The sequence below is a fragment of the Oncorhynchus masou genome, chromosome 31 (genome assembly GCF_036934945.1).
Source record: "Oncorhynchus masou masou isolate Uvic2021 chromosome 31, UVic_Omas_1.1, whole genome shotgun sequence".
Taxonomy (NCBI): Eukaryota; Metazoa; Chordata; class Actinopteri; order Salmoniformes; family Salmonidae; genus Oncorhynchus; species Oncorhynchus masou.
In genome coordinates, this window is record NC_088242.1 from 3,759,299 (window position 1) to 3,780,764 (window position 21,466).

Below are 21,466 nucleotides of genomic sequence, written 5' to 3' on the forward strand. Positions count from 1 at the left end.
GCATAAGTCATGTCAAAACGTGTAGAATTTCAGGAAATGTCATTTAAAACTGCAAAAATTACATTTTGCCGCACTGCTAAATGAGTAGAATTGCATGAATTAAAAAAATAATAATTGCACAAACAAAATCGCCTCCCCAATGGCAAAGCCTGTAGAACAAACAGAAAACCTGCTTTAAAACTGCAACGTTTGGGAGCTATGGATTAAGAATGAACCTGAACTAATGGTGTTGACTGTGATTTGTCATGCGCTGGAGCTCCCTGCATGACATTGTTATAGTGTCGACTGTGTTTGTTGTCTCTGTTCAGATTTTTGGTGTTATTTTTTTGTTGTTGTGTGGTGTGAAAATATGTATGAAATGGTTAGGTGACTTTGGGACATCACTAACAATGCTACGTTCTTGGAACTAAGGTTTCCTTTTACCCACCAACATTTAGCCAGATTAAAGGATTGCTACATTTAAACTTGTTGCATTGTTAAACCAATAATTCACTGGGACAAGGGTCTCTCAGTCCATTCACTATGCAGTGTCAGCTTCCAACTGACACGTCCAGTTACTTATGATGTCATGGATGGTTGAGGCAGCAGGTAGGTCCTACCTATCGACGTAAGAGAGAGATCCTTCATCTTCACACGGCATATAATGTTGAGCCTACGAAGTGTACTAAGAATGTATGACCTGTAGGTTTAGAGTTCAGTGATAATATAAAGTCTGTTATTGGTCATTAAGAGCCAACAATTTGAGGAAGTTGGTTTCCCTGTCAGTTATGTGCTTGCAAAATTGGTGCTCAGAAACCACTTCAATGAACACGACCGTTTAAGGGGGGAAAAAAATTCCTTCGGGAAAATAAGAAGTAGCTGTTGCCCAGTGTGTGTCAAACTCTTCTGCTATTGCGCCACTTTGTTAGTACATTCTTGTAGGGATTGGTAAGGGTTTTACATCAGATAAGTCTTTGCATGCCTTTTCACGTGAAAGAGCCTTTATAAGGAGTTCAGTCAAAACTCTGGCACTTTCAGACGCGAGAATAAACGTTGAGGAACTATCTGTAGTGTCCGACAATAATAGTGGCCATCAAAAATGGCAGCATACACATTACCGGAGGGATTCTCCGATTTTGACATGTTTGCATTCGGTTCAGCTCTTCTTGTTGGGGGTAAGTGAAATATTTTATGCCAAAAAATTTGAAAGAAAGCTGTTATTTGTGTTAGCGAAATGGCATCCAGATGGAGCGACGTGGGATTTTAAAGAGATCTTAAGGGACAGGTCTACTGATTTTAAAGAGATCTTAAGGGACAGGTCTACTGATTTTAAAGAGATCTTAAAGGGACAGACTGATTTTAAAGGTCTTAAAGGGACAGGTCTACTGATTTTAAAGATATCTTAAGGGACAGGTCTACTGATTTTAAAGAGATCTTAAAAGGACAGGGACAGGTCTACTGATTTTAAAGATATCTTAAAGGGACAGGTCGATATCTGGTTTTAAAGAGATCTTAAGGGACAGGTCTACTGATTTTAAAGAGATCTTAAAGGGACAGGTCTACTGATTTTAAAGAGATCTTAAAGGGACAGGTCTACTGATTTTAAAGATATCTTAAAGGGACAGGTCTACTGATTTTAAAGAGATCTTAAAGGGACAGGTCTACTGATTTTAAAGAGATCTTAAGGGACAGGTCTACTGATTTTAAAGAGATCTTAAAGGGACAGGTCTACTGATTTTAAAGAGATCTTAAAGGGACAGGTCTACTGATTTTAAAGAGATCTTAAAGGGACAGGTCTACTGATTTTAAAGAGATCTTAAAGGGACAGGTCTACTGATTTTAAAGAGATCTTAAGGGACAGGTCTTCTGATTTTAAAGAGATCTTAAGGGACAGGTCTACTGATTTTAAATAGATCTTAAAGGGACAGGTCTACTGATTTTAAAGAGATCTTAAAGGGACAGGTCTACTGATTTTAAAGAGATCTTAAAGGGACAGGTCTACTGATTTTAAAGAGATCTTAAAGGGACAGGTCTACTGATTTTTAAAGAGATCTTAAAGGGACAGGTCTACTGATTTTTAAAGAGATCTTAAAGAGACAGGTCCCCTGATTTTAAATCATGCCAACATTGTCACTGGAAGATGTGAATAATCCGCAAGCATTTGAAGATGCGGTTCTGTAAGGTTGACATGTGAAATAGTAAAATAAAAGTGTGTAGTTAAAATTCAACTATTTCTGACATTATAATACCCTATTCACATATAGGCTATATAACTGAAATGTTAAACGTCCATTTTTAGTCTGTGTCTTTCCCCACATGATGATTTCTCTTCTTTCTATGTGTCTTTTAGGTCTTGTCGGATTCTTCCTCAACGCCGTTTCAATATTGGCCTATATTAGCGTAAAGCAAATGCGAACTCCCAGTAATTTCCTTGTCTTTAACCTCGCCGTGGCTGACATTATGCTCAATACAACCGGCCTGATCGCTGCATATGCCAGCTTATCTTACAGGTATAAATGATTATCCTTTGACACCGCATTAATGCCCGCGGAGGTTTCCTGACTTATGTGTACAATAGTTGTTGTTAAAACGCCCTTATGCGTTTGATCGAAAATTGGTTTACAGACAGGACATCAGGACAAATCATTCTAGTGAGGCACATTTTTTTCATGTATATCTGAATAGCTATGATGGATAGATCCTTTACTACACAAAGCTGTAATGTTAGTGTGTGTGATCATGACTTTATAGTTCAACTGAATAGAACCACAAGTCAAAGTAGGTGTATTTGGTATAACAATTAGCTGCAAAATGAGTCATCATGTTTATGCAGGAATGTAGCCATTCTGAAACCGGTTTATGCCTGATTGGATCAGAAACACTAAGGCTGCGTTGACACAGGCAGCCCAATTCTGATCTTTGGCCAATAATTGGCCTTTTGTTCCAATCAGATCAGATCTCTTGCCAATAATCGGACAAAAGATCAGAATTGGGCTGCCTGTGTAAACGCCGCCTAAATGCGCTCCTCTCTTCTCGTCACCCTAGACACTGGCCCTGGGGCCAAGATGGATGTAGCAACCACGCCGTCATAGGGATGACAGCAGTTCTGGCCTCTATCAGTTTCCTGGCTACCATCGCCTGGGACAGATATCACCAATATGTCACCAGTGGGTAGTATCCTATATTATAGCTTTCACTATATACAGTGCCTTGCGAAAGTATTCGGCCCCCTTGAACTTTGCGACCTTTTGCCACATTTCAGGCTTCAAACATAAAGATACAATTTGTAAGTCGCTCTGGATAAGAGCGTCTGCTAAATGACTTAAATGTAAATGTAAATATAAAACTGTATTTTTTTGTGAAGAATCAACAACAAGTGGGACACAATCATGAAGTGGAACGAAATTTATTGGATATTTCAAACTTTTTTAACAAATCAAAAACTGAAAAATTGGGTGTGCAAAATTATTCAGCCCCCTTAAGTTAATACTTTGTAGCGCCACCTTTTGCTGCGATTACAGCTGTAAGTTGCTTGGGGTATGTCTCTATCAGTTTTGCACATCGAGAGACTGAAATGTATTCCCATTCCTCCTTGCAAAACAGCTCGAGCTCAGTGAGGTTGGATGGAGAGCATTTGTGAACAGCAGTTTTCAGTTCTTTCCACAGATTCTCGATTGGATTCAGGTCTGGACTTTGACTTGGCCATTCTAACACCTGGATATGTTTATTTTTGAACCATTCCATTGTAGATTTTGCTTTATGTTTTGGATCATTGTCTTGTTGGAAGACAAATCTCCGTCCCAGTCTCAGGTCTTTTGCAGACTCCATCAGGTTTTCTTCCAGAATGGTCCTGTATTTGGCTCCACCCATCTTCCCATCAATTTTAACCATCTTCCCTGTCCCTGCTGAAGAAGAGCAGGCCCAAACCATGATGCTGCCACCACCATGTTTGACAGTGGGTATGGTGTGTTCAGGGTGATGAGCTGTGTTGCTTTTACGCCAAACATAACGTTTTGCATTGTTGCCAAAAAGTTTTGGTTTCATCTGACCAGAGCACCTTCTTCCACATGTTTGGTGTGTCTCCCAGGTGGCTTGTGGCAAAATTTAAACAACACTTTTTATGGATATCTTTAAGAAATGGCTTTCTTCTTTAAGAAATGGCTTTCTTCTTGCCACTCTTCCATAAAGGCCAGATTTGTGCAATATACGACTGATTGTTGTCCTATGGACAGAGTCTCCCACCTCAGCTGTAGATCTCTGCAGTTCATCCAGAGTGATCAATGGGCCTCTTGGCTGCATCTCTGATCAGTCTTCTCCTTGTATGAGCTGAAAGTTTAGAGGGACGGCCAGGTCTTGGTAGATTTGCCGTGGTCTGATACTCCTTCCATTTCAATGTTATCGCTTGCACAGTGCTCCTTGGGATGTTTAAAGCTTGGGAAATCTTTTTGTATCCAAATCCGGCTTTAAACGTATCTCGGACCTGCCTGGTGTGTTCCTTGTTCTTCATGATGCTCTCTGCGCTTTTAACGGACCTCTGAGACTATCACAGTGCAGGTGCATTTATACGGAGACTTGATTACACACAGGTGGATTGTATTTATCATCATTAGTCATTTAGGTCAACATTGGATCATTCAGAGATCCTCACTGAACTTCTGGAGAGAGAGTTTGCTGCACTGAAAGTAAAGGGGTTGAATAATTTTGCACGCCCAATTTTTCAGTTTTTGATTTGTTAAAAAAGTTTGAAATATCCAATAAATGTCGTTCCACTTCATGATTGTGTCCCACTTGTTGTTGATTCTTCACAAAAAAATACAGTTTTATATCTTTTTGTTTGAAGCCTGAAATGTGGCAAAAGGTCAGAAAGTTCAAGGGGGCCGAATACTTTCGCAAGGCACTGTACATCTACAAAGCTACAAACATATTCTTGGAAAATGTTTAATAATTATAACAACGTTATTTTGTTCCAGATCAGAAGCTGTTTTGGAGCACGGCCTGGACTTTTTCTATCGTTATCTGGGGGTTGGCCATCTTCTGGGCGGCCGTCCCTCTGACTGGATGGGGAGTGTATGACTTTGAGCCAATGAGGACGTGCTGCACTCTAGACTACACCAAAGGAGACAAGTAGGCTACATTTTAAAGTAGAACTGACAAGCATTTCATAATAATCAAAATATCAGTCAAAAAAATAATCGTACTCCCAGTTTATGCTACAAAACCAACTTTACAAGAGGTTTTAAAAATAGGTTCTATTCGACTCGACGTTCCCGTGACGTACACTTAAGGCGTTGTTGGGGAAATCGATGGATGCAGTTCAATGCATAATTCAGATAATTCACCAATACAGTTCTTGCTATTCCCCAAAAATATTATAATAGTTCAAAGTGAATGATGACAGGCCCTACTGCCTGTAAACACACAGTCCAGTTCAAAGTGAATGATGACAGGCCCTACTGCCTGTAAACACACAGTCCAGTTCAAAGTGAATGATGACAGGCCATACTGCCTGTAAACACACAGTCCAGTTCAAATGGGATGATGGCAGGTCCTACTGCCTGTAAACACACAGTCCAGTTCAAAGTGAATGATGACAGGCCCTACTTACTGTAAACACACAGTCCAGTTCATAGTGAATGATGACAGGCCCTACTGCCTGTAAACACACAGTCCAGTTCATAGTGAAGGATGACAGGCCCTACTGCAGTCCAGTTCATAGTGAATGATGACAGGCCCTACTGCCTGTAAACACACAGTCCAGTTCAAAGTGAATGATGACAGGCCCTACTGCCTGTAAACACACAGTCCAGTTCATTGTGAATGATGACAGGCCCTACTGCCTGTAAACACACAGTCCAGTTCAAAGGGGATGATGGCAGACCCTACTGCCTGTAAACACACAGTCCAGTTCAAAGTGAATGATGACAGGCCCTACTGCCTGTAAACACACAGTCCAGTTCAAAGTGAATGATGACAGGCCCTACTGCCTGTAAACACACAGTCCAGTTCATTGTGAATGATGAAAACACACAGTCCAGTTCATAGTGAATGATGGCAGGCCCTACTGCCTGTAAACACACAGTCCAGTTCATAGTGAATGATAACAGGCCCTACTGTCTGTAAACACACAGTCCAGTTCAAAGGGGATGATGGCAGGCCTGTGTGGCAAATGTACCTCTGATTGGCTTTGGTGCACCGGTCTGCATAGACTCCGGTCTTCGACAATGGTTTTATTTACTGCAGTGTCTATTAGTTGTCCAAACGCACGGCCGCTTTTCCACTCGATATTGCTATAGAATTTTCACAAATGCCTTAATATACGTAATTCCTAAACATTCTAAGAATTTAGGAAAACGTGAAAATTACCATATCTAATTGCTCACTTCATAGATTTTTTTAAAGCGTCATGTTCTTCCTGTTGGTGTATATGAACAAATTGTAATAAGATTTCATGTTGCTAAAATGCTGTCAATTCCACTATAAACTCATGTTTATATTTTGGTAATTTATCCAGAGCGACTTAGTCAGAAATTATACATCATGTTCTCTCTCATCTGTGGTTAAGAGGAATTTCACCATCATGTTCTCTCTTGTCTGTGGTTCAGGGAATTACAGACCTCTCACGGTCATTTTATTGTCGCTCAGCATCTCCCTCTCGCACTGTTAGCTCGGCACATTTGTCGTTGACGTTTCACAAGTTTTAAAAAAAAAGACAGTTTTGAAAGAAAAAAAACATACTTCCAAAACTCATAAATATCCAGCTGTTGACGTCACTGTTTGACTTTGTAAAATGTAAACAGTGGAATACAGAATCAGGGTTTTAAAACAATCAAACAGATTACTTCAAAAGTAAGCTCTTTTACTTAGTTGTAAACATGCAGCATATCACAGAGAGAGAGAGAGAGAGAGAGAGAGAGAGAGAGAGAGAGAGAGAGAGAGAGAGAGAGAGAGAGAGAGAGAGAGAACTGCTAGAAATCTTTAATGGAATGAGATGATTCATTTCAGACAATAAAACAAAAGCTCTCTAGCAATGTCTCCCACAGACTAGGGTTCCAAAATTCTGGTAACACAATTCCCAGGTGTTCCAGAACTCCCTTATGATTCCGTATTTTCTGCTAATTCCCTCCTTATTCCGGGAATCCTCCAACCAGAATTTAGCAACCCTAGACGTGTGAGTATTCCACATTCTTAGAGATGCACGGGATAATACAGTATGTCTTATGTCGTTATACCGTCCGTGTTCATCTCCATTCAACAGAGACTACATTACCTATATGGGAGCCCTGACAGTCTTCTACCTTATCTTCCCTGCTTATGTCATGAAGTCCAACTACGACGCCATTTACGCATACTTCAAGAAGATCCACAAGCACAGGGTAAACCTTGGAACGTTCTACCGTCAGAACGTTTGGAACGTGTTCTTTGGAACGTTGCAACACATTTTAACAACACCATTAATATTTGGCCTTTGGGGGGGGGGGAGGGAGGGGGGAACAACATACTTCTCATTATATTTACAATGTGATAAGCGTGTTAAATCCTAGTATGTGAACATCGGGAAAGTTGTTCCGTGAACTTCAGATTACAAGACTTCTCAGCAAGATAATCCCGTAGACAATGTTTGCTATAATTATTTCACTTTGCAATTATTTAAAGTAAAATGTCTAAATGTTGTATGTGTGTACATAACAGTCATTGTGTTCTGCTCTTTTATACATTTATATTATGTTGATATGTTGACTCTATGTTATTGTTGTCATAGTGTAACTGAAAAGTCACATTTCATTCAATTCAATACAACTTTATTGACTGTCTTTGTTTTCCAGTGGAACACCAGCGTACCACTGAGGGTTCTGTTGTTCTGCTGGGGACCCTACGAAGTCATGTGTATCTACGCCTGCTTTGGCAACGCCAAACTGGTCTCTCCAAAGCTGAGAATGGTGAGCGGCGCTGCTTCTTCTTCTTCTTCTTTTGAGAGCTTCTTCTTCTTTTGAGAGCTTCTTCTTCTTTTTTTGAGAGCTTCTTCTTCTTTTGAGAGCTTCTTCTTCTTTTGAGAACTTCTTCTTTTGAGAGCTTCTTCTTCTTTTGAGAGCTTCTTCTTCTTTTGAGAACTTCTTCTTTTGAGAGCTTCTTCTTCTTTTGAGAGCTTCTTCTTCTTTTGAGAGCTTCTTCTTCTTCTTTTGAGAGCTTCTTCTTCTTCTTTTGAGAGCTTCTTCTTCTTTTGAGAACTTCTTCTTTTGAGAGCTTCTTCTTCTTCTTTTGAGAGCTTCTTCTTCTTCTTCTTTTGAGAGCTTCTTCTTCTTCTTTTGAGAGCTTCTTCTTCTTTTAAGAGCTTCTTCTTTTTCTTTTGAGAGCTTCTTCTTCTTTTGAGAACTTCTTCTTTTGAGAGCTTCTTCTTTTTCTTTTGAGAGCTTCTTCTTCATTTGAGAACTTCTTCTTTTGAGAACTTCTTCTTTTGAGAGCTTCTTCTTCTTTTGAGAGCTTCTTCTTCTTTTGAGAGCTTCTTCTTCTTCTTCTTTTGAGAGCTTCTTCTTCTTCTTCTTCTTTTGAGAACTTCTTCTTTTGAGAACTTCTTCTTTTGAGAGCTTCTTCTTCTTCTTTTGAGAGCTTCTTCTTCTTTTGAGAGCTTCTTCTTCTTCTTTTGAGAGCTTCTTCTTCTTCTTTTGAGAGCTTCTTCTTCTTCTTCTTTTGAGAACTTCTTCTTTTGAGAACCTTCTTTTGAGAGCTTCTTCTTCTTCTTCTTTTGAGAGCTTCTTCTTCTTCTTCTTTTGAGAGCTTCTTCTTCTTCTTTTGAGAGCTTCTTCTTTTTCTTTTGAGAGCTTCTTCTTCTTTTGAGAAATTCTTCTTTTGAGAACTTCTTCTTTTGAGAACTTCTTCTTTTGAGAACTTCTTCTTTTGAGCGCTTCTTCTTCTTCTTTTGAGAGCTTCTTCTTCTTTTGAGAGCTTCTTCTTTTTTTGAGAGCTTCTTCTTCTTCTTCTTTTGAGAGCTTCTTCTTCTTCTTCTTTTGAGAGCGTCTTCTTCTTTTGAGAGCTTCTTCTTTTTCTTTTGAGCGCTTCTTCTTCTTTTGAGAACTTCTTCTTTTGAGAGCTTCTTCTTCTTCTTTTGAGAGCTTCTTCTTCTTCTTCTTTTGAGAGCTTCTTCTTCTTCTTCTTTTGAGAGCTTCTTCTTCTTCTTCTTTTGAGAGCTTCTTCCTTTTTTAATTGGATTTGTCTCTTTCTGTGCTTGATAATGCTTTAGCTAAATAACATGTCAATGGAGAGGTTTGATTTAAATCCTTTTAACGAGAACATGTTTATTCATTTCGTAGTTGCTTCCTGTTTTGGCGAAAATGAACCCTATTTTCAATGCTTGGCTCTATTCCTTTGGGAACGAGTTCTACAGAGGAGGGGTGTGGCAGTTCCTGACTGGCCAGAAGTTTACAGAGCCCGTCGTTGTGAAGTTAAAAGGAAGATAAAGGAAGTTATTGTTAGTTACAGTCATATAACTGGAACGGTCAGAGTTTCTATTTCCATTCTACTCATTCTAATTCTATGGTTACAGTACCATAAATAGAATTAGAATGTTCCATGTTCCATTCTACTCATTCTAATTCTATGGTTACAGTACAATACATAGAATTAGAATGTTTCATGTTCCATTCTACTCATTCTAATTCTATGGTTACAGTACCGTACATAGAATTAGAATGTTCCATGTTCCATTCTACTCATTCTAATTCTGTGGTTACAGTACCGTACATAGAATTATAATGTTCCATGTTCCATTCTACTCATTTTAATTCTATGGTTACAGTACCATACATAGAATTAGAATGTTCCATGTTCCATTAAACCATTTGAATTCTATGGTTACAGTACCATACATAGAATTAGAATGTTCCATGTTCCATTCAACCATTTGAATTCTATGGTTACAGTACCATACATAGAATTATAATGTTCCATGTTCCATTCAACCATTTGAATTCTATGGTTACAGTACCATACAGGCCATAGAATTAGAATTTTCCATGTTCCATTCTACTCATTCTAATTCTATGTTTACAGTACCATACAGGCCATAGAATTAGAATGTTCCATGTTCCATTCAACCATTTTAATTCTATGGTTACAGTACCATACAGGCCATAGAATTAGAATATTCCATGTTCCATTCTACTCATTCTAATTCTATGTTTACAGTACCATACAGGCCATAGAATTAGAATGTTCCATGTTCCATTCAACCATTTGAATTCTATGCTAAAGACCATATTCAAACAACAACATCATCATCATCATACAATCTCATTGCAGTAGATTTCACATTGGAAGAATGCTATCTGTACAAGGTTGTAAAGTAAATGTTAATTCTTTATTTAGTTGGTTTGGGATACCATATGCCAATGTAGCTTGACAATAGCGATATGGTGATTGTCCATTCAAATAGACTTTGGGGAGAGGCACCTGTTCTTAGGTTGAATGATGTATCATGATTTACTAGAGATAAATGGCTAGACATGATTGACTAGACACTCATTGACCTATGTTTTAGTAGAAATACCACAGTGCTCTTAAAATGACATGTTCATGTTGAGTGATTTCTTGAAGGAAGTAAGAACCAGTGTAATCAACTGAAAGTGGATGAGACTGAATTTTAGTGGAGTCATGATAATGTAATACAGATTTTATATCCAATAGCTTAACTTTCCCTGATGTCCTCCTCTGATCACTGTCAATAAACACAGCGAGGTGTGCTGCCATGTGCTGCCCTTCAATCTGACTCAACTGTCCATGGAAATGGTGGGATGCTCAACATGCCACTTTACTGTACAGCTGTAAATGATGAGCGACTTTAGTCATCAGACTTCAAAAAGAGCTGTACCTACCAGACCCGGGTTCAAATATCAGACTACAAAAAGAGCTGTACCTACCAGACCCGGGTTCAAATATCAGACTACAAAAAGAGCTGTACCTACCAGACCCGGGTTCAAATATCAGACTACAAAAAGAGCTGTACCTACCAGACCCGGGTTCAAATATCAGACTACAAAAAGAGCTGTACCTACCAGACCTGGGTTCAAATATCAGACTACAAAAAGAGCTGTACCTACCAGACCCGGGTTCAAATATCAGACTACAAAAAGAGCTGTACCTACCAGACCCGGGTTCAAATATCAGACTACAAAAAGAGCTGTACCTACCAGACCTGGGTTCAAATATCAGACTACAAAAAGAGCTGTACCTACCAGACCTGGGTTCAAATATCAGACTACAAAAAGAGCTGTACCTACCAGACCCGGGTTCAAATATCAGACTACAAAAAGAGCTGTACCTACCAGACCTGGGTTCAAATATCAGACTACAAAAAGAGCTGTACCTACCAGACCTGGGTTCAAATATCAGACTACAAAAAGAGCTGTACCTACCAGACCCGGGTTCAAATATCAGACTACAAAAAGAGCTGTACCTACCAGACCTGGGTTCAAATATCAGACTGCAAAAAGAGCTGTACCTACCAGACCCGGGTTCAAATATCAGACTACAAAAAGAGCTTTAGCTGCCAGACCTGGGTTCAAATATCAGACTACAAAAAGAGCTGTACCTACCAGACCTCGGTTCAAATATCAGACTGCAAAAAGAGCTTTAGCTGCCAGACCTGGGTTCAAATATCAGACTGCAAAAAGAGCTGTACCTACCAGACCTGGGTTCAAATATCAGACTGCAAAAAGAGCTGTACCTACCAGACCTGGGTTCAAATATCAGACTACAAAAAGAGCTGTACCTACCAGACCTGGGTTCAAATATCAGACTACAAAAAGAGCTGTACCTACCAGACCTGGGTTCAAATATCAGACTAGAAAAAGAGCTGTACCTACCAGACCTGGGTTCAAATATCAGACTACAAAAAGAGCTGTACCTACCAGACCTGGGTTCAAATATCAGACTACAAAAAGAGCTGTACCTACCAGACCCGGGTTCAAATATCAGACTACAAAAAGAGCTGTACCTACCAGACCTGGGTTCAAATATCAGACTACAAAAAGAGCTGTACCTACCAGACCTGGGTTCAAATATCAGACTACAAAAAGAGCTGTACCTACCAGACCTGGGTTCAAATATCAGACTACAAAAAGAGCTGTACCTACCAGACCTGGGTTCAAATATCAGACTACAAAAAGAGCTGTACCTACCAGACCTGGGTTCAAATATCAGACTACAAAAAGAGCTGTACCTACCAGACCTGGGTTCAAATATCAGACTACAAAAAGAGCTGTACCTACCAGACCTGGGTTCAAATATCAGACTACAAAAAGAGCTGTACCTACCAGACCCGGGTTCAAATATCAGACTACAAAAAGAGCTGTACCTACCAGACCTGGGTTCAAATATCAGACTACAAAAAGAGCTGTACCTACCAGACCTGGGTTCAAATATCAGACTACAAAAAGAGCTGTACCTACCAGACCCGGGTTCAAATATCAGACTACAAAAAGAGCTGTACCTACCAGACCTGGGTTCAAATATCAGACTACAAAAGAGCTGTACCTACCAGACCTGGGTTCAAATATCAGACTTCAAAAAGAGCTGTACCTACCAGACCCGGGTTCAAATATCAGACTACAAAAAGAGCTGTACCTACCAGACCTGGGTTCAAATATCAGACTACAAAAAGAGCTGTACCTACCAGACCTGGGTTCAAATATCAGACTATAAAAAGAGCTGTACCTACCAGACCTGGGTTCAAATATCAGACTACAAAAAGAGCTGTACCTACCAGACCTGGGTTCAAATATCAGACTACAAAAAGAGCTGTACCTACCAGACCTGGGTTCAAATATCAGACTACAAAAAGAGCTGTACCTACCAGACCTGGGTTCAAATATCAGACTACAAAAAGAGCTGTACCTACCAGACCTGGGTTCAAATATCAGACTACAAAAAGAGCTTTAGCTGCCAGACCTGGGTTCAAATATCAGACTACAAAAAGAGCTGTACCTACCAGACCTGGGTTCAAATATCAGACTACAAAAAGAGCTGTACCTACCAGACCTGGGTTCAAATATCAGACTACAAAAAGAGCTGTACCTACCAGACCTGGGTTCAAATATCAGACTGCAAAAAGAGCTGTACCTACCAGACCTGGGTTCAAATATCAGACTACAAAAAGAGCTGTACCTACCAGACCTGGGTTCAAATATCAGACTACAAAAAGAGCTGTACCTACCAGACCTGGGTTCTAATATCAGACTACAAAAAGAGCTGTACCTACCAGACCTGGGTTCAAATATCAGACTACAAAAAGAGCTGTACCTACCAGACCTGGGTTCAAATATCAGACTACAAAAAGAGCTTTAGCTGCCAGACCTGGGTTCAAATATCAGACTACAAAAAGAGCTATAGCTGCCAGACCTGCGTTCAAATATCAGACTACAAAAAGAGCTTTAGCTGCCAGACCTGCGTTCAAATATCAGACTACAAAAAGAGCTTTAGCTGCCAGACCTGGGTTCAAATATCAGACTACAAAAAGAGCTATAGCTGCCAGACCTGCGTTCAAATATCAGACTACAAAAAGAGCTTTAGCTGCCAGACCTGCGTTCAAATATCAGACTACAAAAAGAGCTTTAGCTGCCAGACCTGGGTTCAAATATCAGACTACAAAAAGAGCTTTAGCTGCCAGACCTGGGTTCAAATATCAGACTACAAAAAGAGCTGTACCTACCAGACCTGGGTTCAAATATCAGACTGCAAAAAGAGCTGTACCTACCAGACCTGCGTTCAAATATCAGACTACAAAAAGAGCTATAGCTGCCAGACCTGGGTTCAAATACTATTTAAAATCTTTAAAGCACCTTACTTTTTAAGGTACCTTACTTTTTAAGGTACTTTAGGCTGCCCGGAGTGCCAGATGAGCGAGGTTTACTTTTATGCTACTATTTTATTGGTTCCATTGTGCCAGGCAAGCTCAATCAAGCCCGGCTAATTAGTATTTGACATGAAATATTATTTGAAGCCAGTTCTGATTTATTAAGCCAGCCATTTCATGCTATGCTGGTGGTTGTCTAGTTGGGTCACCTGGACCCTGTGGAGTTTTATGGCTGTGTCTCAAATGGCATCTTATTCCCTATGGGCCCTAGCCAAAAGTAGTGCACTATATAGGGCATATGGTTCCATTGGGGACAGCTGAAACCCCTGACTGTACAGTGCCTTCAGAAAGTATTCACACCCGGTGACTTTTTCCACGTTTTCTTGTGTTACAGCCTTGATTTAAAATAGATTAAATGTAGACTTTTTTATTGGTCGCTGGCCTACACAATACCCCATTATGTGAAAGTGGAATTATGTTTTTTGAAAATGTTGACAAATTAATAAAAATGAAAAGATGAAATGTCTTGAGTCAATAAGTATACAAACTATGCTATGAAGCCCCTAAATAAGATCTGGTGCAACCAATTACCTTCAGAAGTTACATAATTAGTTAAATAAAGTCCACCTGTGTGCAATATAAGTGTCACATGATCTCAGTATATCTGCACCTGTTCTGAAAGCTCCCAGAGTCTGCAACACCACTTAGCAAGTGGCACCATGAAGACCAAGGAGCTCAGGGACAAAGTTGTGGAGAAGTACAGATCAGGGTTGGGTTATACAAAAATATCCGAAACTTTGAACATCCCACAGAGCACCATTAAATCCATTATATAATTTGGAATGAATATGGCACCACAACAAACCTGACAAGTGAGGGCCGCCCACCAAAACTCATGAACCAAGCAAGGAGGGCATTAATCAGAGAGGCAACAAAGAGACCAAAGATAACCCTGAAGGAGCTGCAAAGCTCCACAGGGGAGATTGGAGTATCTGTCCATAGGACCACTTTAAGCCGTACACTCCACAGAGCTGGGCTTTACATAAAAGTGTCCAGAAGAAAATAAGCAAACATGTTTGATGTTTGCCAAAAGGCATGTGGGAGACTCCCCAAACATATGGAAGAAGGAACTCTGGTCAGATGAGACTAAAATTGAGCTTTTTTGGCCATCAAGGAAAACACTATGTCTGGCACAAACCTAACACATCTCATCACCCCGAGAATACCATCCCCACAGTGCACCATGGTGGTGGCAGCATCATGCTGTGGGGATGTTTTCATCAGCAGGGACTGGGAGACTGGTCAGAATTGAAGGAATGCTGGATGGTGATAAATACAGGGAAATTATAGGAGAAATTATAGGAGAAAACTGAGGATAGATCAAAAACATTGTAGTTACTCCACAATACTAACCTAATTGACAGAGGGAAAAGAATGAAGCTTGTACAGAATACCAATATTCCAAAGCATGCATCCTGTTTGCAACAAGGAACTAAAATAATACTTTAAAAAATGTGTCAAGCAATTCACAAAGTGTTATGTTTGGGGCAAATCAAATATAACACATTACCACAGTACCACACTCCATTTTTTCAAGCATAATGGTAGCTGCATCATGTTATGGGTGTGCTTGTAAACTTTAAGGACAGGAGAGTTTTTCAAGATAAAAAAGAAAGGGAATGGAACTAAGCACAAGCAAAATCCTAGAGGAAAAGCTGATTCAGTCTGCTTTCCACCAGACACTGGGAGATTAAGTCACCTTTCAGCAGGACAATAACCTAAAACACAAAGCCAAATCTACACTGGAGTTGCTTACCAAGAAGACAGTCAATGTTATTGAGTGGGCAATTTCTAGTTTTGACTTACAATTTTTTATTTTTTTATTTTACCTTTATTTAACCAGGCAAGTCAGTTAAGAACAAATTCTTATTTTCAATGACGGCCTGGGAACAGTGGGTTAACTGCCTGTTCAGGGGCAGAACGACAGATTTGTACCTTGTCAGCTCGGGGGTTTGAACTCGCAACCTTCCGGTTACTAGTCCAACGCTCTAACCACTAGGCAAGACCTGAAAATCGTTGACTAGCAATGATCAACAATCAATTTAACACAGCTTGAAACATTTTGAAAAGAATAATGGGCAAATATTATTGGCAAACCATAATGAATTCAGGCTGGAACACAACAAAATGTGGAATAAGTCAAGGGGTATGAATACTTTCTGAAAGCCCTGTGTGTAGCAGCGTCTTTCTGTGGAGACGTATTCTCTAAGTACTTTAGTGTGGAGAAGCATGATCAACCTTGAAGGAAATGGAGAAAACCACTCACGGATGAAGTAGGTGAATGACCAACGCTCCCCGAAAGAGCAACAGGGATTAAGTCAAGGTACTTAGTCTTACAATGTGTTACACAAGTTACCCCTATGTATTCTGGAGTAAATGGCTCACTTCAGTCGAAGAACCGAGCTAGATTAAACCTAATAATAATAATGTTTGGTGTTATTGAATGTGTTTTTGTTCTAATATTTAATAATAAATAACATTTAGCAGATAGTTTTGTCCAAAGCGACTGAGAGTCATAAACGTTTGACCTTATGTAAAATACAGTACTACTCTACTCTAATCTACTCTATGGCAGTAGTTGACAATATTGTCTCTCGGTTTGGACGGGTTTCTTTTCTACTCACAATAATGTGTTCTGGTGCCAGGTGATGTAAGGCTAAGCACGTCAGACAGACATCAACACGGTGGTGTAATGGCCTAGCGCCTGTCACAGTGTCGTCTGAGCTGCTCCACACGGAGTCTCCAGTCCTGAAATAAACTATGGGAGTGGAGTGGACTACTGCAGCTCTTAGGTCCCTGTCACAGCAGCCCTGTGTGGCACCAGGGCATGTCAGAGCCACTTCATCCAGTCATCTGGGTCGTGTCACAAATGGCAAGCTGTGCCCTTTATAGTACACTACTTTTGACGAGTTTTTTGTTCCCATTTGAGACACAGGCTGCAAATAGACAATAACTTTCCTCTTGGGGGGGGGGGCTTTCTCCTAACTCGCCTGAATGTTAGTGTGGCAGGTTCAGAGAAACCTGTTGACCAATGAAAAGGAAGCGCTCAAAGTACTCTGAGAAAGCATACTGACTCCACACGTCACGGGATGTTGCAGGTTTGACAGATTGATGCAACCAACCATTCCGTGGGGGAATAAATCAAGCGTGACTATCTTTTAATACATTAAGTCAACCATCTGTTCCTTGCAGTTTTTTGGGGGGCATTTACATGGTCTTAGAATTATAAATTCTTTAGCATTTTTTAGCATTATCCACATTATCCGAGCATTACGTCCAAATGTTTAACAGGACAACAATAACATTATTGTACCTTGTTATACAAATTGGGCAACTTCTGGCATACAAAATACAGTTCTGAGATTAATTTTGTTGAGAGCATGACTGGTGGTAATGACAGAATGCCAACTAGATTAGCTAGTAATAATCCGGATAAATCAAAAAACGGATTTAATTCATCTCAAAATGATTTTAATTTTCTTTTTTAATACAGCCACACACATGCTCCCCAGACCTTTAACGCTTTAGTTTGATTGTGTAGCGTAGTTGCATGGTTGATAGCTGCAGCGTAATCTACTCAACTGATGAGCTGCAACGTCATACGTCATACAATATGTGTCCCAAATGACCCTACTACTGAATTCCTGGTCAAAAGAAAAAAAAACTCAAACAGGAAGTACCAGTGACGCGCTCAATACAGAAGTGGTTTCTGCCTTCAGAATGTATTTACACCCTTTTGACATGTTGTTGTGTTACAGCCTGAATTTAAAATGGATTAAATATATTTTTATTTTTGTGTCACTGGCCTACACACAATACCCCATAATGTCAAAGAGAAATTATGTTAATTCATAAAACATTAAATGTCTTGAGTCAATAACTATTCAACCCCTTTGTTATGGCCTAAATACAGTAAGTTAAGGGCTTAAAATGTACTCAAAAGTCACATAATAAGTTGCATGGACTCTGTGCAATAATTTTAACGTGATTTTTTTTAATGACCACCTCATCTCTGTACCCCACACACATACACATACACTATCTGTAAGGTCCCTCAGTCAAGCAGTGAATTTCAAACACAGATTCAGCCACAAAGACCAGGGAGGTTTTCCAATGACTTACAAAGGGCACCTATTGGTAGATGGGAAGAAATAAGCATGTTAAATGATTAAACTTTGCATGGTGTATCAATACACCCAGTCACCACAAAGATACAAGGGTCCTTCCTAACTCAGTTGCCAGAGAAGAAGGAAACCGCTCAGGGATTTCATCATGAGGACAATGGTGACGTTAAAACAGAGTTTAATAACAGTGATAGGAGAAAACTGAGGATGGATCAACAACAGTGTAGTTACTCAACAATATTAACCTAAATTACAGAGTAAAAAGAAGGAAGCTTGTACAGAATAAAAAATATTATGTTTGCCGACTTTTAAACAGGTTAAAATTGACATAGACGCAGGGCCAGGCAGATTACCAGGATGTGTACTCAGAGCATGTGCTGACCAGCTGGCAACTGTCACTGACATTTTCAACCTCTCCCTGACCCAGTCTGTAATACCTACATGTTTCAAGCAGACCACCATAATCTCTGTGCTCAAGAACACCAAGGTAACCTAGCACTCACATGAAATGCTTTGAACGGCTGGTCATGGCTCACATCAAAACCATCATCCCAGACACACATTCTCATACTGCCCCAACAGATCCAAAGATGACACTGCCTTTTTCCACTTGGACAAAAGGAAAACCTATGTGCGAATGCGGTTCATTGACTACATCTCAGTGTTCAACACCATAGTGTCCTCAAAGCTCATCACTAAGCTAAGGACCCTGGGACAAAACACCTCCCTCTGCAACTGGATCCTGGATATCCTGACGGGGCATCCCCAGGTGGTGAGGGTACGCAACAACACATCCACCACGCTGATCCTCAACACAGGGGCCCTTCAGGGGTGCGTGCTTAGTCCCCTCGTTTACTCTCTGTTCACCCACGACTACGTGGCCGCGCACAACTCCAACACCATCAGTAAGTTAGGCCTGATCACTGGCAACGATGAGACAATAATTGTAATTCCATTTTGTTCATTTGTTTCTGTGAGTTCGATGTGCAGTTTCTGTAGAGATAAATCAGATCCAGTCTGAACTGTGTGATGTAGCAGGGAGTTGTAGTAGGGAGTTGTAGTTTCTCTGGAGATAAATCAGATCCAGCCTGAACTGTGTGATGTAGTAGGGAGTTGTAGTTTCCAACAGTGTGAGTGTGCAAAGCTGTAATCAAGGCAAAGGGTTGAAGAATCTCAAATATAAAATATATTTTGATTTGTTTAACATTTCTTTTTTTGGTTACTACATGATTCCGTATGTGTTATTTCATTCTTTTGAAGTCTTCACTATTATTCTACAATGTAGAAAATAGTAAAGAATAAATAAAAACCCTTGAATGAGTAGGTGTGTCCAAACCTTTGGCTGGTACTGTACACCCCCCCCCCACCCCCACACACACACACATGCACATTGACGCCACACACACACACAAAATAAATGCAAACTTGGAGTGTATTCAAGGTGTAAAAAGGCTTCTAAAGTTTGTATTTTCCACTTTAACATGTCAGACTTCATTTGCCCTAACTAAAGATGGATCAACCCCTCCAAACGTGTCAATTTATTATAATCCATACAATAATTCACATTTCCAGTTGCTGCATTATTATTTTCCTGCTGTGAGGAACTGGTCAAATTAAGATCCTACATCTGTTCGTCGTACATAATAGTAACTATCTGGTACCCAAACGTGCCTAATGGAGCTTTTTAAAGAATCGCAAAGAAACAAATATGTCAATTATAGGTCAGTACTGTGAAAAGACACTTTCAGCACGCCACTTCTTAGTCAATACCTTGTTACAACTACACAACGACACAGAACTACATATTGTTATAACTACATACTGTTATAAGTACATATGGTTATAACTACATACTGTTATAACTACATACTGTTATAAGTACATATGGTTATAACTACATAATGTTATAACTATATAGTATTATAACTACATATTGTTATAACTACATACTGTTATAAATACATATTGTTATAACTACATACTGTTATAAATACATACTGTTATAACTACATATTGTTATAACTACATATTGTTATAACTACATATTGTTATAACTACACATGGTGATAACTACATACTGTTATAACTACATATTGTTATAACTACATATTGTTATAACTACGCACTGTTATAACTACATATTGTTATAACTACATATTGTTATAACTACATATTGTTATAACTACATACTGTTATAAATACATACTGTTATAACTACATATTGTTATAACTACATATTGTTATAACTACACACTGTTATAACTACATATTGTTATAACTACATATTCTTATAACTACATATTGTTATAATTATATATTGTTATAACTACACACTGTTATAAATACATACTGTTATAACTACATATTGTTATAATTATATATTGTTAGAACTACATATTGTTATAACTACATATTGTTATAACTACATACTGTTATAACTACATATTGTTATAACTACATATTGTTATAACTACACACTGTTATAACTACATATTGTTATAACTACATACTGTTATAACTACATACTGTTATAACTACATATTGTTATAACTACATATTCTTATAACTACATATTGTTATAATTATATATTGTTATAACTACACACTGTTATAACTACATATTGTTATAACTACATACTGTTATAACTACACACTGTTATAACTACATATTGTTATAACTACACACTGTTATAACTACATATTGTTATAACTACATATTCTTATAACTACATATTGTTATAATTATATATTGTTATAACTACATACTGTTATAACTACATATTGTTATAACTACATACTGTTATAACTACATACTGTTATAACTACATATTGTTATAACTACATATTCTTATAACTACATATTGTTATAATTATATATTGTTATAACTACATACTGTTATAACTACATATTGTTATAACTACATACTGTTATAACTACATACTGTTATAACTACATATTGTTATAACTACATACGGTTATAACTACATATTGTTATAACTACATATTGTTATAACTACATATTGTTATAACTACATACTGTTATAACTACATATTGTTATAACTACATACTGTTATAACTACATATTGTTATAACTACACATAACTACATATTGTTATAACTAAATACTGTTATAACTACATACTGTTATAACTACATATTGTTATAACTACACATAACTACATATTGTTATAACTACATATTGTTATAACTACATACTGTTATAACTACATATTGTTATAACTACATACTGTTATAACTACATATTGTTATAACTACATATTGTTATAACTACATACTGTTATAACTACATATTGTTATAACTACATACTGTTATAACTACATATTGTTATAACTACATATTGAGGTGTGGACTACTCGTCTAAGTCATTTAGCAGACACTATTCACTGTGCACTGACTAAACTCAAGAGGCCAGAAGGGTCTGTATGGGCTCTGGTCA

The 21,466-nt window shown here is 38.6% G+C and overlaps 1 protein-coding gene across 1 annotated transcript; it reads left to right on the plus strand.

Annotated features, from left to right (window-relative positions):
• The first annotated feature begins 974 nt into the window (after positions 1–974).
• Positions 975–10,658, plus strand: LOC135525098 (RPE-retinal G protein-coupled receptor-like). The gene is made up of 7 exons (XM_064952850.1): positions 975–1,154; positions 2,330–2,489; positions 3,025–3,146; positions 4,950–5,103; positions 7,235–7,352; positions 7,803–7,916; positions 9,285–10,658. The coding sequence occupies exons 1-7, from the start codon at positions 1,079–1,081 to the stop codon at positions 9,429–9,431; spliced, it is 891 nt and encodes a 296-aa protein (XP_064808922.1). The 5' UTR covers positions 975–1,078; the 3' UTR covers positions 9,432–10,658.
• The last annotated feature ends 10,808 nt before the right edge of the window (positions 10,659–21,466 follow it).

What these genes read in the sequence shown, in the direction of transcription:
- LOC135525098 (XM_064952850.1), top strand. Translation starts at nt 1,079, where the DNA reads ATGGCAGCATACACATTACCGGAGGGATTCTCCGATTTTGACATGTTT. An exon ending in TTCAGCTCTTCTTGTTGGGG is followed by an intron (nt 1,155 to 2,329) that starts GTAAGTGAAATA and finishes TGTGTCTTTTAG; the next exon opens with GTCTTGTCGGATTCTTCCTC. An exon ending in GACTACACCAAAGGAGACAA is followed by an intron (nt 5,104 to 7,234) that starts GTAGGCTACATT and finishes TCCATTCAACAG; the next exon opens with AGACTACATTACCTATATGG.